The sequence below is a fragment of the Drosophila tropicalis genome, unplaced genomic scaffold (assembly GCF_018151085.1).
Source record: "Drosophila tropicalis isolate 14030-0801.00 unplaced genomic scaffold, ASM1815108v1 contig_878, whole genome shotgun sequence".
Classification (NCBI taxonomy): domain Eukaryota; kingdom Metazoa; phylum Arthropoda; class Insecta; order Diptera; family Drosophilidae; genus Drosophila; species Drosophila tropicalis.
The window spans coordinates 11,411,558-11,424,753 of record NW_027173374.1 but is presented as its reverse complement, the minus strand read 5'-3'; the positions used below and the strand labels follow the sequence as shown (position 1 = coordinate 11,424,753).

General features: G+C 37.4%; 4 protein-coding genes across 21 annotated transcripts in view; 2 read left to right on the top strand and 2 right to left on the bottom strand.

Moving 5' to 3' along the window:
• The window catches only part of Mical (Molecule interacting with CasL), a 44,203-nt gene extending 35,625 nt beyond the window's left edge, over nucleotides 1-8,578 (bottom strand). For 8 of the 18 annotated variants that reach the window (XR_011033543.1, XM_068301032.1, XM_068301034.1 and 5 more), the window contains exons 1-3: nucleotides 8,449-8,570; nucleotides 7,337-7,373; nucleotides 3,138-3,247 (exon numbers count right to left, since the gene is read on the bottom strand). The gene's annotated coding sequence lies outside the window, so the exon portion shown is untranslated. Of the gene's footprint in view, nucleotides 1-3,137; nucleotides 3,248-7,336; nucleotides 7,374-8,448 lie in introns of all 18 variants that reach the window. The other 10 variants (XM_068301043.1, XM_068301026.1, XM_068301029.1 and 7 more) reach the window with 3 other exon arrangements.
• A 386-nt stretch (nucleotides 8,579-8,964) lies between these two features.
• eIF2D (eukaryotic translation initiation factor 2D) lies at nucleotides 8,965-10,855 on the top strand. The gene is made up of 2 exons (XM_068299631.1): nucleotides 8,965-9,427; nucleotides 9,493-10,855. Exons 1-2 carry the CDS (start codon nucleotides 9,028-9,030, stop codon nucleotides 10,797-10,799), a joined length of 1,707 nt encoding a protein of 568 aa, XP_068155732.1. The 5' UTR covers nucleotides 8,965-9,027; the 3' UTR covers nucleotides 10,800-10,855.
• Pglym78 (phosphoglyceromutase 78) lies at nucleotides 10,823-11,968 on the bottom strand. Its single transcript, XM_068299633.1, has 3 exons — nucleotides 11,753-11,968; nucleotides 11,184-11,681; nucleotides 10,823-11,118 (listed from the first exon to the last, which is right to left on the bottom strand). The coding sequence occupies exons 1-3, from the start codon at nucleotides 11,853-11,855 to the stop codon at nucleotides 10,952-10,954; spliced, it is 768 nt and encodes a 255-aa protein (XP_068155734.1). The 5' UTR covers nucleotides 11,856-11,968; the 3' UTR covers nucleotides 10,823-10,951.
• A 79-nt stretch (nucleotides 11,969-12,047) lies between these two features.
• On the top strand, nucleotides 12,048-13,157 carry LOC137584299 (uncharacterized). The gene is made up of 2 exons (XM_068299632.1): nucleotides 12,048-12,264; nucleotides 12,359-13,157. The coding sequence occupies exons 1-2, from the start codon at nucleotides 12,158-12,160 to the stop codon at nucleotides 13,059-13,061; spliced, it is 810 nt and encodes a 269-aa protein (XP_068155733.1). The 5' UTR covers nucleotides 12,048-12,157; the 3' UTR covers nucleotides 13,062-13,157.
• Nucleotides 13,158-13,196: the final 39 nt, after the last annotated feature.

The following is a 13,196-nucleotide window of genomic DNA, read 5'->3' as shown; positions in this document are numbered from 1 at the left end:
GATCGATCGATCGATCCATCGCCATCCTTCGATCCATATAAGGTAAGGGGCTGGTTTCTTTTGGTTCGTTTCTCGGTTTTTGTTTCCAATCAGCAAAACGCAAATCCAATTATCAATTGGAAAGTTAAGCGACCGCAGTACAAAAAACAGAGGCTTGCAATTCAATAAATGGGGCGTGGCCCCTAATAAACATTTCTCAATATAATTGGGTAGAAAAAGTAACAAACCAAAAAAAAGAAAAATCAGAAAAAATAAAAAGAAGAAAACCTTTTAAACTTGATTCTTAGAGATTTTTCATCCACAGATGCAACTTGATGGTTCGTTGGTTGCTTTTGTTGTTGTTGTTGTTAGCAAACAAGTTTTCTAGTTGCGCATGAATCATTTCCTACACTCTATAAACGAGACTACATACTTTTAGAAACAAGTTAAAACAAAATCAAAAATATTAAGTATACGTACAATGAAATGTCTATTAAAATTGGTTAATAAATAGGAAAGGCAGTGACCACCAACAGAATACGAATAAGGCTTAAAGGTATTTGTGATCCTTTTCATAGAAGGTATACCAGATACCCTACAAATTATACTCATGGACTGTTCAGTTGATATGCCAGCTGTGTAGGGTATAGAATAGCTGAGGTTACCCAAAACGATGCAAGGTTGGTTTTTGAGTTCTGTTTTTGCTTCTTTTGGTATATATGTATGTACCCAGATACATAACTGAAACTATGTACACACTGTAATTTACAGTTAAAAGGGCAGGTCGTATACCAACCAAAGAGACAAAGAGATGGGAGGGTGGGGCTTGGGGTGAGAGAGAAAGAAAGATTACTCTCTGGGTTTGGGTTTATGACATGACATAGTTATTATAGGGTGACGGAAGTTACCGGTCAACGAAGGCCAACAACAAAAAGTCAATGTGCATGATCCACACACACAGCTTTCCTGTGTTTTTCCTTCCCCCCTCTTTGACGCTCCACTTCTCTGTCTCCCTCTCGCCCACTTTGTATTACTATTTGACATTCTGTCAGTCATTCAGTGAATTATTTTTATTTGTTGTTTGCTTTTTGTTGCTGCTTGAATGCATTGCCAGCGGATATTGGCCAATGCAAGAAGTCAGTTGCATTGCATTCAGCTTAGACTTCCATTTAATGACAAACAAAAACATTTCCAATTTGTTTAAATTAAAGCAAAGTTGTTTAAAAACGAGCAATCAGTTAATACTTGGACAATTTTAACTTATAAATATCGAATATCAATATAATAAAAATGACTAAATATATGAAATTTAAATTTAAAGTTCACCATGTACCCAAGTGTCAAAAGAATATCGGTTCTTAACAGACTGTACTATGTTGGTGACACTAAGTTGGCTAAAAGTCTTCTAAATAAGGTCCAAATCGTTTTCACGTTTATATTTTAGCTGTAGGTTCGTTTTAATTTTCTTGATTTGCACCTGCTGGATATCAATGTGACGCTTTTTATATTATTTTACCACCTACTACCTATATAGCTATTATGCATCATGCGTTTTGTTTTTTGCTTTTAATTAGTTGGCAAATTTTAAAACGAATTGGCTATGGGCCAATCGTTGAAAAGTGCAAAGTTTATTGGGCCATCACACACACACACACACAGATACGATGGTTTATCGAAATCGAAATTGAAACTAGCCAAAACGAATTGAAACTATTTTTAATTGCTTTGCTCTCTTTGGTCTATTAGTGTTTATATCTTCTATGTACAGTTTGACAGTTTTAATTTCAATTTCTGTTTCATTTTAATGGCATTTTAATTGATTTCTATGGCCTGTTAGCCATGGTTAGTTTGCGTTTGTATTCCTCTTTATTTTGGGTTTTAGGCCAAAAATCTTTGCGCAAATGACAATTTTGTCAAGCAGATTGCATTATGGATGAGATTTTCCAAAATTGAGCTTTTTATCTTTTCTATTTCTACTTAAAGCCAGGTATCTTATAGTCGATGCTTAGGCATTTGGTTGTTTTTATGCTGTAATTAGTTTGTGCTGAGTTTATTGAACCATAAGTTTAAACCAAAAAACACGTTGAAATTACGGCACATGTTTTTTTTTCCTTTTTTTCGTTTTGTTTGTTGCCTGCATTGTTTTTGTGGTTTGCTGTTAGTTAGTTTTGGACATGTTTATGTATTGAAGCTATTTATGGCCGACAGACACAGCACCAACCGATGTGGAAAAGAGAAGTGAAGAGAAACATTTTTCGAACTATCTGTAATGCCGCCATTTGGGGTGTCTATGTATGTACCACTACAGGTCATTGTCATGTCGCTTTCTGTGTTAGAGACTTGCACTTGTCCAATCGTCATCCCTTATTCTTTAGCTGTAATTTTAGTGAAACAGAAAACTTACTTACTTCAGACAAACGTCTGTTTCATGATACCTAGGTTTGTGTCTAAGATTTTCAGTCTGATATTTAAAACTATGCCTAAGAAGTATTTAGTTTCGGAAATTAGAAGAAAGTCTAATTACAAAGTGATAAAGATTTATTAAAATGCGTTTACAATCAATCATAACCTTCTGTAAAAGAATCTATCAAAGAATGCTTTCATTACCAAACGGAAGCTCTCTCAAAATACTGCAGCTCCTGATTTCTTTCTAACGTAAATTCCTTTTGCAATACTCACTGTATGAATGGAAGTTTTAAAGCTTATTTTCAATGGTTAAGTCCAATAACAAAATATGTATTATAAATGCATCTGGTTTTGAATCAACTGTGGGTATTACTATCAAATTACGCCAATGTTTCACTTATAAAGTAATCCCAATCTAATCTAACATATGCCACAACGGACAGATGTGCAAAAATCAATAAAGAAAACACACACAAATATTCCATGTTTAACATACACCGCTCTTTATAACGTTAGTGTTACCATGATAACATTTAGTCTACTTCATTTCATGATAGTCGATTTTAAACACATGTTAACACTTTAGGCCATTTTATGGATCTATCCTTAACTCTTTGGTAATCTTTTAAACGTAAATGGCCAACTTAAAAGGGGGCGGCACTAACCTAATGACGCGCATTGTTTATATTGTGGCAAAAAAGACTCGGCATTCTTAGTCATTGACATATGCCAATCTACTAAATTTAACTCACCTTAAATCGCTGATTTATAGCTGCTGGCCGAACACATTTATGATGTAGGAAAAGAATGAGATGGAGAGACAAATTTCCGAGTTGTCTTTTTTACTTTTTTGTTTAGTTTGCTGAAAAATAAATGAGCAAAATTAATATTTTATACACTTTAAGAAAAACCTATATAGTAAGGAATACATTTATGATAAAACCATTCAATAGTATTGAGCAAATCTTTCCCTGATTCTTACAAATTTCTTCGAGTGCAAAAATAATAAGTGTTCATCTTAACATTTTACTTTTACCTCAAGGTCTTGAATGAATGAATTAGATAATATACGTCATTTGTATATATTTAGATATAGACTGATGATTCACTCAACGAAATACACGTAGTATGTATGTACAAAACAAAACCGGATGGGAAATTTCCTAGAATAAAGATTCCGGCCTTTTGTATGTTCCAAGCTCCTTGCTCGCCTCACTCACACATCCGGTTGTTAGTGCTTTTTGGCTTATATCAATTCAATTCAACGATGTGCCAGTGACATGCACTCAATGTAGAAATGCTTTCTATTTATACCTAGAAACATAATCAACACAAACAAAAATCGAAAGAATATGCAAATGTCAACACTTTTCATATTTATAAATGGTGTTTCATTTCGTTTGATCGTTCCATTAATTGGCCTTCAAAATTGACGCCAATTTGAAATTGCCATTGCCATCATTTGTATTGACAGTGATTGATACTTTGACAGAGTGAGGGAGAGGAGGCGAAAAGGCATGCCAAACAATTGCACTTTGTTCTTATAGTTCATTCAATCTATTATTGAATAAAAAATAGCAAAATGCTTTCGAGTTGTTCACATGGCGATGCAAATCTATTATGCCAATAAATTACACAAAAAGTTTTATCAATAAAATTAAAATATATATCCAAATATTTCTAGATATTTGCAAGTGTTTAATAAACAATAATAAACATCTTTAGTTCAACTATTTTTTGAACAAATTTTCTATATAAAATGTGTAACTTTTTGCTTGTTCTTTCCTTTTTGCAAACTTCTTACGCTATTTGTAAATGCTTCAGCGGAATGCATTAAGGCCAAAATGTCTTTTGTCTATGTACATATGTACATAAAAGTGTGCCTTTTTCTTACAACAATGCTCTTAGCCTTCAATTTGGTTTTGTTTCAAAAAAACGAAAGGTTTTTCTTCTACTCCACACACACTCACATACACTGGGCATATGCACAAGTGGAAAAAACTCAAACTAGACCATAAACATAAAATGCATTCAGAACTGCCATTAGTGTAATTCAGGGCATGGGCAGGGGGAATAGTTAAGCCACCGATGAGCAAAATATTAGTTAGAAGGCAAACAGAACAACAGAAAATGCGAAGAAAACAAAGTCAAGTGTGGAAAATTGCTTGGGGAAAAGCGTGACAAAGTCAAAACGCATGAAAAGGGAAAAACTGGAGCAGCAAATTGAACATCTCCGTGACATCATTGGCCAAAAGGCGAGAGAGACATAGGCGCAAGACAAGACAATAGATAAAATGAGCTCAAAAAGTTGGCAAAAAATATGGAAAATGGAAATAAATTTACATGCATCAGCCTTGACATTATTTTAATGAAACTAAAAAACTAAAAAAAAAAAAAAAGAAAAGTTGTGAAAAATTGCAAAGAAATGATAAACTGTTAACAAAGAGATTAAAAAGAACGTCACTGCCTCTCTAACTATCTCTTCCAGCAAAGGTTGATGAACCTATGAGCAAGATGTAAAAACAGCGATAGGCGGGCGGTGCAGTAAAGAGTGGCCCAAGCTAACGAATAAAGTAAGACAAATAAGTAAGTAATTCTTTGAACTACTTAAGGGCTCAATAGAGTAATAATCTTTATATAGAAATCTGTCGTTCAGTTAAATGACATTCAAAACTTTGGTTACTCTTAGTAGTCGTCAATAATTGTTATATTTGATAACACTTTAAAGAGTTTTTGTAAGACTTTATTTTGAATATTCCTATCTTACCAAATGATTGTAATTGAGTTCAACAACGCAGGATTTCGACACTTTTAATCATATCTTAATTTTTGATTCAAGATTACCCACACACACACACACAGTTTACCGATTTGCAGAGATACATATTTCTCTAGTGGTTGTTGGTTGGTTTTGTCTGAATTAGCATATAAAAACGAAACGTTGAACTCTGCCCACATGGAGGCTGACTGGAGAGAGAAAGACAGGCAGACAAACAATAAGAGGGAAAGAGAGCATTGGCCATGGCCACACGACAAAGACACAAGTTCCAAGTACAGTGAAACCTCGATATAACGAATCTGAGGGGGATCGCAAAATTATTCGTTATATCTATTGATTCGCTATAGGTACTGAAATGTAAGACCTTAGTCCTTTCAAGGGACTTAACAAAAAATTCGTTATATTGGGTTTTTCGTTATAACGAAGTTCGTTATATCGAGGTTTCACTGTACATACATAGATGATTGTTGTTGTTATTGTTGCCTGTCAGCACTAAAGTAGCTTTTCTAGCACTTGCCACTCAAAAAACACATATGTATGTATGTATGTATAAGAATAAAACGACACAACAAGAGACAAGACTTCACCAAAGGAAACTAAACGAGTTGGAAGGGAATGAAGAAAAAATGCCCTCAAATGCAGTTGAAGAATCTTTTCAACATTAAATAGCTCATTTTTTTTTCTTTCTATATTTATTTATTCTTATATGGTTTAATGTGTGTGAATGTCAGATAAGATAACACATAAATAAATACCATTATTCCATTTTTATTTTCGGTAAGCAAAATATTTTCCATACCTGGAAGCCTGATTTCATTTATGTATGTACATACATATATCGCCACAAAATAGAAAAGATTATGGACGTCAAAGAACCATAAGCTTAAAGCAAAACAATTGGGGAAACTGTTTTAAACTTGAAGTTTAGAATTCATTCTATAACTTATTTTACTGTCTTTGATTTATTTCGATTGTTTTTTGGCAACTATTAGGGCAGCCCTCGCATACATTGCTATAGATATTTGCTTTATAATTTATATTACAAAAAGTTTGTTTTTCCTTTGTTCAAACAATTTGTTCACATCGCAAAAGTTCGCCGAGCTCTTCGAGGGACATAAAAAGAATTTACCACAATTCCAATCTGAAGGTGTTTATTTTGTGTGTGTGTGTGTGTGTGCATTTGTTTTTCTCACATGCTGCACTTGACTATATAATTTAATGAAATATATACAGATATTTGTATGTACATACATAGGTACATTGTCTGTCGTTCGTTTACTTATTACACCCCGCTTATGAATTCAGTTTTTCCAGTTTATTATGCAAAAATTGATCACAAGGCACTCAGGCATTAATTTTTCGCTGTGTTTACACAGTCACTCACTGATTCAGCCACTCATTCGCTTATTCATTCAGTTATTCAGTTAGCTGAACGAAGCTTCTCCTGACCCCTTCTTACACCCTCCTTGTGTAGGCCCTAGCCGGTTCTCGAGCCGTTAATATGATTAAGTTTTTATGCTTCGACAGTTTCGTTGGGCCAGAGAGCCAATTGAACAACTGCTGCTGCTGCTGTCCATCTATTTTAGCGCGTATTTCTTGGGGCAGGGGCATGGGCAGGAGGAGGGACACAAGGAGGCAAACCTTTGGGGTTCTCTTTAATATTTGTTGACACATTTTTTTTTTTGTCGTCAATGTGGGTCAATCCTGGTCTGGAAAATTGGGGCATTTTTATTAACAACATTTCCTCAGGGAAATCAAATCCAGCCACGAAACGTCTTAGTGTTTATGTGTGTGTGCTTGTTTTCTTTTTTAACTTATTCCTTTGAAGCTAAAGAGAGACGACGAAATTCAGCTTTTTAAAGAATATGTATTTTAAAAGCCTTCAAAGCTTAAAAGATAAATCATTTTCATAAACCTTCCAGATTGGTACAATAAAATATTCCCATCCGACACTTTTCTGCAGTCTAATTTATATTCTTTCTCAATTTAAGTTGTCTAAAATTCACTTCACATTACAATACTTCCTTTTTTTTGGATGGCGATTTCCATCAGAAAAACTCACAGATTTCTTTACAGTTCACAGATTTGAAAAATTATTTGAAGGACCGTTTGAAGTTTGTGGATTTATTATATAAATACATATATGTATAGAAATATTGATAACTTACATACCTTTTCTTTGGGTTTTTAAATAAGAATCGTACGGATTCTAGATCATTTCATAAAAATTTATATTTTTAACACACAAAACAAAGGAGATATGGGGAAATACGCACACGCACACGCACAAGGAGCCAAAATAATCACATAAACAGTTAATTATAAAATGCAAAAGAAAATCCGAGAACCGGTTACCGTTATTTGTTTACACCGCTCTTACACGAAACCGAAAACTTTATAGAACTCCAACTAACAGAGAATCTAAGTAGAGAAGAGAGATAAGTGTGGGGAGAGAAATGGAGAGTGACAGAGGGAGAGAGCGCAAGTTGATGGTGGTGGAGCATGGATAACAAAGGAATCAATAAAATAAACACACACAAAACGAAAACAAAGTCAGAGACAAAAAACACATGACAGGAGATAAACCGAAAAGAATTGTTTATAATTAAATTTGATTATTATTTATTGTTAATTGCGCAAAAGAGGCGAATTATAATATAGAACGACGAGGAAAAGGGGAAGAGTCTGTTGTGGGGGTGTGAGTGCGTGTGCAGCAGCTGAAGCTAGATAAAGAAGAAGACAATTCTTCATCTCCTCAGACAAAACAAAAGAAAAAAATTAACGAAAATGTGAATCAGCTGAAGGAGTAAAAGATAAAAAATATTCTTAACTGCACGCAACACAAATACACCCACACACAGGTACATGTTTATTAATATATTCCAGACACGCGGTGGCGGCTTCTCTTCACTCCTCGCCATTGCTCACTCTCTTTCTATGTCTCTCGCTCTCTCTCTTTCTCTCGTTGATTCCCTTTGTCTCCCTTCTCTATTTTGATTCTTTTTACTAAAACGCGTTGCAGTTGAGCGGATTTTTTTGCATTTTAATCATTATATAATATTTTCTTGCATTTGAGCTTTTTATACAAATTTTCTTTAATTCTTGGGCACTTTAACTGGTTTTCACTTGATTTGGGAGCTCATTAACTCAATTTATTAAACACAACAGCCCTCGCACATACACAAACATACACGCACACACAAACACAAATGCAGTTATTCCACAAAAGAAAAGCCGAAAGTAATTATATTTTGATCAATTGGGCACACCGCATTAGCTTTTACCTTTTAAAATATATTCACTCGTTATAAAAATTAATTAATTACTCGCGAAGAATCCACTGCGAAACACCCGCCACAGAACGATGGACCGCACAACCGCTTCCTTTAAAAACAAAATAACAAATAACAAAAATAGAGATGGAACATAAATCGATTATAATTGATTTATCGATTACTCAATTTCATCACTATCGATCGAACTATCGATTCATTCTAACCCCAAATAGCACAACCCAGCAAACATTTAGTGTCGTTGGGTCTTACCGAATGAGAATTTTATTTATTTATTTCAGGTCTTTAACTTTCTTTTTCTTTGATTATTGCTCTACTAAGTTATGTAGGATGTTCTATCGTACTTTATTTATGTTGGCCATGTTTGTGTCAGCGTTATTTTGTGTTAAGCTAACAAAACAAAATTACTAGCCACTTTTTTGGCTGGCAAAGACTTGAAATGTCATCGCTGTTTGGCATTGTTGGTTTTGCAGGTGAGACAGAGTAATTTTATTGCATGTGGCTTTGCACTTAATTTTCTTAAGGTTGTTTTCGTTTTATTTATTTATTAGTTATCTACACTAGTTGCAAATGTTTCTGAAGCCTTACAGACCAAAGAGCAGTGCCGCTCTGAAGGGCTCAGAAGGTAAAAAGTTGAGGCAACGTCTTGAATTGGCCTATCCACACATTTCCGTTGATCTCCTGATGCCGACAAAGGCTGCTCTGACGCAGATAAAGATTCTTACACATGGCGGTATCCAGAGTATGGTCTATTGTGTCGACAAGTTGCCAATGTTTTTCGAGCTGGATGGCGGGCAACTGGTACCAACTTTGTACACCCTGTGGACTGTAAAGGACATCCTTCCATATTTCACCACCCACGAGGGTGTGCTTCCAAAACTAACCAACGGAGCAGATCTCATGCTGCCCGGAGTCGTGCCACTGGGTGTGGGACTAAGCATGTACGGTCACCATAAAAAGGGACAGTTGAGTGAGCAAGCACTTAAAAATGAGAATTGCTCGGCACATTAAAGTTATTTGACTTTACTCTTCCAGTTGCTGTCAACCTAACTAATAACAGTTCTGCAGTGGGTGTGGGCCGGTTGACCCGTTCCAGCGATGAGCTATACATGTGTGGTGGCCATGGCGTGGCTGTTAATATGCTGCATTTATTTGGAGATAAATTGTGGTCCCATGAGCCTAGCCTGGTGCAGCAAATTCCACTGTTGAAAACGAAAGCATTAACTACCGAGGATTTTCCCGCTCTGGGAGCTGAACCACAAAGGAAGACGGCACCCAAAGTAGATGTTCCACCAGTTATTGCTGAATCGGAAACATTTGCAACTGTATCTGCACCCGACTTGGACTTGGAAGCCAGTACCGCTGCCTTAACTCTTGAGAATGAAGAATCCACTTCGCAGGATACTTTATCCCAGGAAATCAGCCAGGAGACGATATTAAAGAATGCTTTTTTGGCAGCTCTCAAGAACAATGGAAAGAAATTACCACTTCCCCTGCTGACGAGCAATTTCTATCGACTTTATGTGGTCACCGAGGCAACTGAGCAGATTGACCTAAAAAAAACTCGTTACAAGAAGCTATCCAATTTTCTGGCCGAGATGGTGGATCAGGGATTCATTGTAGTACGGGAAGAGAGCAAGGGAGTAGACAAAATCACTTCTGTGGATCTGGAGCATCCGGATGTGGTAAACTTCATAACCGATGTGAAAGTCAACGATGCCAATGGAGGCGTCAGTGAGACGCCACTATTCCACTCTGAACTTAAGGAAATGTACATTGTATCGGATGTCACAGCTGCCTTTTTTACCAAATTAAATTATAAGCGTGGAGAGGGTATTCCTGTTGCTCAGATTAAGAAAATTGTCAGAGAATATGTAAGCAAGAATGGCCTGCTCGACGTCCAGACGAAATTGGTTAGGCCAGATGAAACTTTGGCCGAGCTGTTCGGTCATCAGCGAGAAGGGACCTTAAGCGAAGTCTGCTCATTAATTACCAGCAAAATGGAGCACTCGTATCAAATGTGCAGTGGCAAGGACACGAGCGGAAAGCCCCTGATTCAAATGTCATTGGCCACACGATCCGGGAACAAGAAGGTCACCCTGGTGAGCAACATCGAAGCATATGGCATCATCCTGTCAGAGTTTATAAAACTTTGCAAGCAAGGAGCCGCTGCGAGCACAACTATTGTCAAACTGCCACATCAGAAGCACGAACAACTCCAGATCCAGGGCAACCAAGTGAGATTCATTTTCACCCTGCTCACGGAAACGTATAAAGTGCCGCCTAAGTGTATTTTAGGACTGGAGCTGGCCAAAGATGGCAAGAAAAACAAGCGGAAATGAGGCCACTCAATAAACCTGTCGACTCGTGATTTGAATAAATTATTTAATAACTTTAATGTGGGGATGAATCAGATTAACTGCTACGGAAACAACAACAACGATCATGTGGGGTTATCATGCGGGGCAATTGTGTCTGCCGTATTTTGTGCGGTTTACTTGGCTTTGCCCTGAGCAGCCACGGCTTCAATGGCCTTCTTGACGGTCTCCTCATCACCCAGGAACTGCATGGACACCACAGGCTTGAAGTTTTCGTCCAACTCATAAACAAATGGGATACCAGTGGGCAGATTCAGAGCCATAATAGCATCCTCAGAGAGATCTAAAAAAGTCAAAGTCAACTAAGAGTCAGAGGAGCTCTATTCTGGAAAGATCATATGTACTCACTATCTAAATGCTTGACAATGCCTCGCAGACTGTTGCCATGGGCCGCAATCAGGATACGCTTGCCCTCCTTCATCTGGGGAATGATCACATCGTTCCAGTATGGCAGTGTACGTTCGATGGTCAATTTGAGTGACTCGAATTGAGGGAACTCTTCGGGCTTGGGTCCATCAGCGTAACGAGGATCCTTAACAATGGTATCGTAGTACGGATGGCCTGGTTCCATTGGTGGTGGTGGGGTGTCGAAGCTGCGACGCCAGATTTGCACCTGGGCCTCACCGTATTTGGCAGCCGTCTCTGCCTTGTTCAGACCGGTCAGACCACCATAGTGGCGCTCGTTGAGACGCCAAGTCTTTTGGATGGGAATTTCCTTGTGGCCACTGGCTTGCAATATGCTGGCTAGGGTCACTTGGGCACGGGTCAAAACCGAAGTGTGGGCCACATCGAATTCGAGGCCTGCATCCTTAACAGCCTTACCAGCGGCTAGGGCCTCCTCCTTGCCTATAATAATCGATATTTATAATAAGTATACGCCTTGTTGGGTAACGCAGTAAAACTAATGCATTACTGACCCTTGTCACTCAGATTGGCATCGAACCAGCCGCAGAATTGATTCTTCTGATTCCACTCAGATTCGCCATGACGGACCATCACAATCTTGTACTTTCCACCCATATTAGATGATAACGGTCGAATTAGTTTCCGGAAAATTGTGTATACTCGTCGCAAGCGCTTACAGCACTGTCGCTTTTCTTTGAAAATTTGGCCAAATTTGACCTACAAGAGAGCTTACCAAGGTCGCAGCTGTCAAATCGCGAATTGGGGGTGAAACTTGCACTCGGTGGCGCCGCCAAACGCCCGCTTAAAGTTATCGACACTAGAAACATTTTATCGATAAGTTTTGTATATGTTTTTGTTTTGATTTACAAGTAGAGTACTTTTGTTTTTAATTTATCCATGTATTTTATAATTTAAACATGGACTGCACAGTTATCAACGCGCGATGTAACTGGACCCAGACGGCTGGTAAGGAGTTGTCCCAACTAGTGCCCGCTCGCCTTTATGAAGAAGATGTATTTGTCAAGTGAGTAAGATAAACAAAGGACTTGTATATGACGCCCAAACTGGTTTGGAAATACATATATGTATATGTTTATATTTAATTTTCCTTTGTCAAGACCTGATATAGATGAAGTGGTCGGCGAAGATCGTGCTGTTTTGTTCTCCAACGATGTTACTAAACCCACGGCCTGTGAGCTTAACTTTTCCATATCGCCTCGTTTTAAAATCTCGGTCTTGACCATTGTGTGCAGTGTCCCCAAAGTGGAGTTATTTTTGGGTCCGTCACAGGAGTACTATGAGACCATCTATGGCACAAGCATTGAGGAAGACGATAGCGATGTAGCTATCCAGCCTTATCGCTACGATGTGGAAATCGACAGATCTGGAATTTGTGATATTAATCTGAAGCTTCTGACATCGGCCAATGAGATTTGCATTTACGGTGCTATCTTACATGTAGCACCCAATCCAAATGGCATTACTACTCAGTCCAGGCCTATAGACTTGCAGAAAATACAAGAAATTTTGATGAAGGGAGGTTCAAGTACTGCTGGGGTGGCGGCGGCAGATAAGAGCGAAGCGCAATCTCAAAAATTTCAACAGTTCATGGCTTTGATGAAGGGCTGTACCACCAGCCATGTACCAGCAGAGAATCCAAGTCAGGATATACCCACAGATCTGATAGCTCTCATAGATAGCAAATTGCAGGGGCTAGAACAGAGATTATTGAAAAGAATGGAGGAGATTGAAGCAAGACAAACGGATAAACTAAACCAGATTATTTCACTGCTGATAATTAAGAACCAATCACACGATTAAACATTTTTTAAATAATTATTTGTAAGTCATTTTTTTTCATATTGTTTTTTGTCCAGGTGCTCCAAATACATGTAAATTAACGAAGTTTTACGTCAACATTAAAATTTTTCATAAATAAATTGTATTTCTAATGCT

Coding starts and splice junctions, on each gene's coding strand:
- eIF2D (XM_068299631.1), top strand. CDS start 9,028: ATGTTTCTGAAGCCTTACAGACCAAAGAGCAGTGCCGCTCTGAAGGGC. Junction 9,428..9,492: donor CCATAAAAAGGGACAGTTGA/GTGAGCAAGCAC, acceptor TTACTCTTCCAG/TTGCTGTCAACCTAACTAAT.
- Pglym78 (XM_068299633.1), bottom strand. CDS start 11,855: ATGGGTGGAAAGTACAAGATTGTGATGGTCCGTCATGGCGAATCTGAG. Junction 11,682..11,752: donor TGCCAATCTGAGTGACAAGG/GTCAGTAATGCA, acceptor CGATTATTATAG/GCAAGGAGGAGGCCCTAGCC. Junction 11,119..11,183: donor CATTGTCAAGCATTTAGATA/GTGAGTACATAT, acceptor TGACTTTTTTAG/ATCTCTCTGAGGATGCTATT.
- LOC137584299 (XM_068299632.1), top strand. CDS start 12,158: ATGGACTGCACAGTTATCAACGCGCGATGTAACTGGACCCAGACGGCT. Junction 12,265..12,358: donor GAAGAAGATGTATTTGTCAA/GTGAGTAAGATA, acceptor TCCTTTGTCAAG/ACCTGATATAGATGAAGTGG.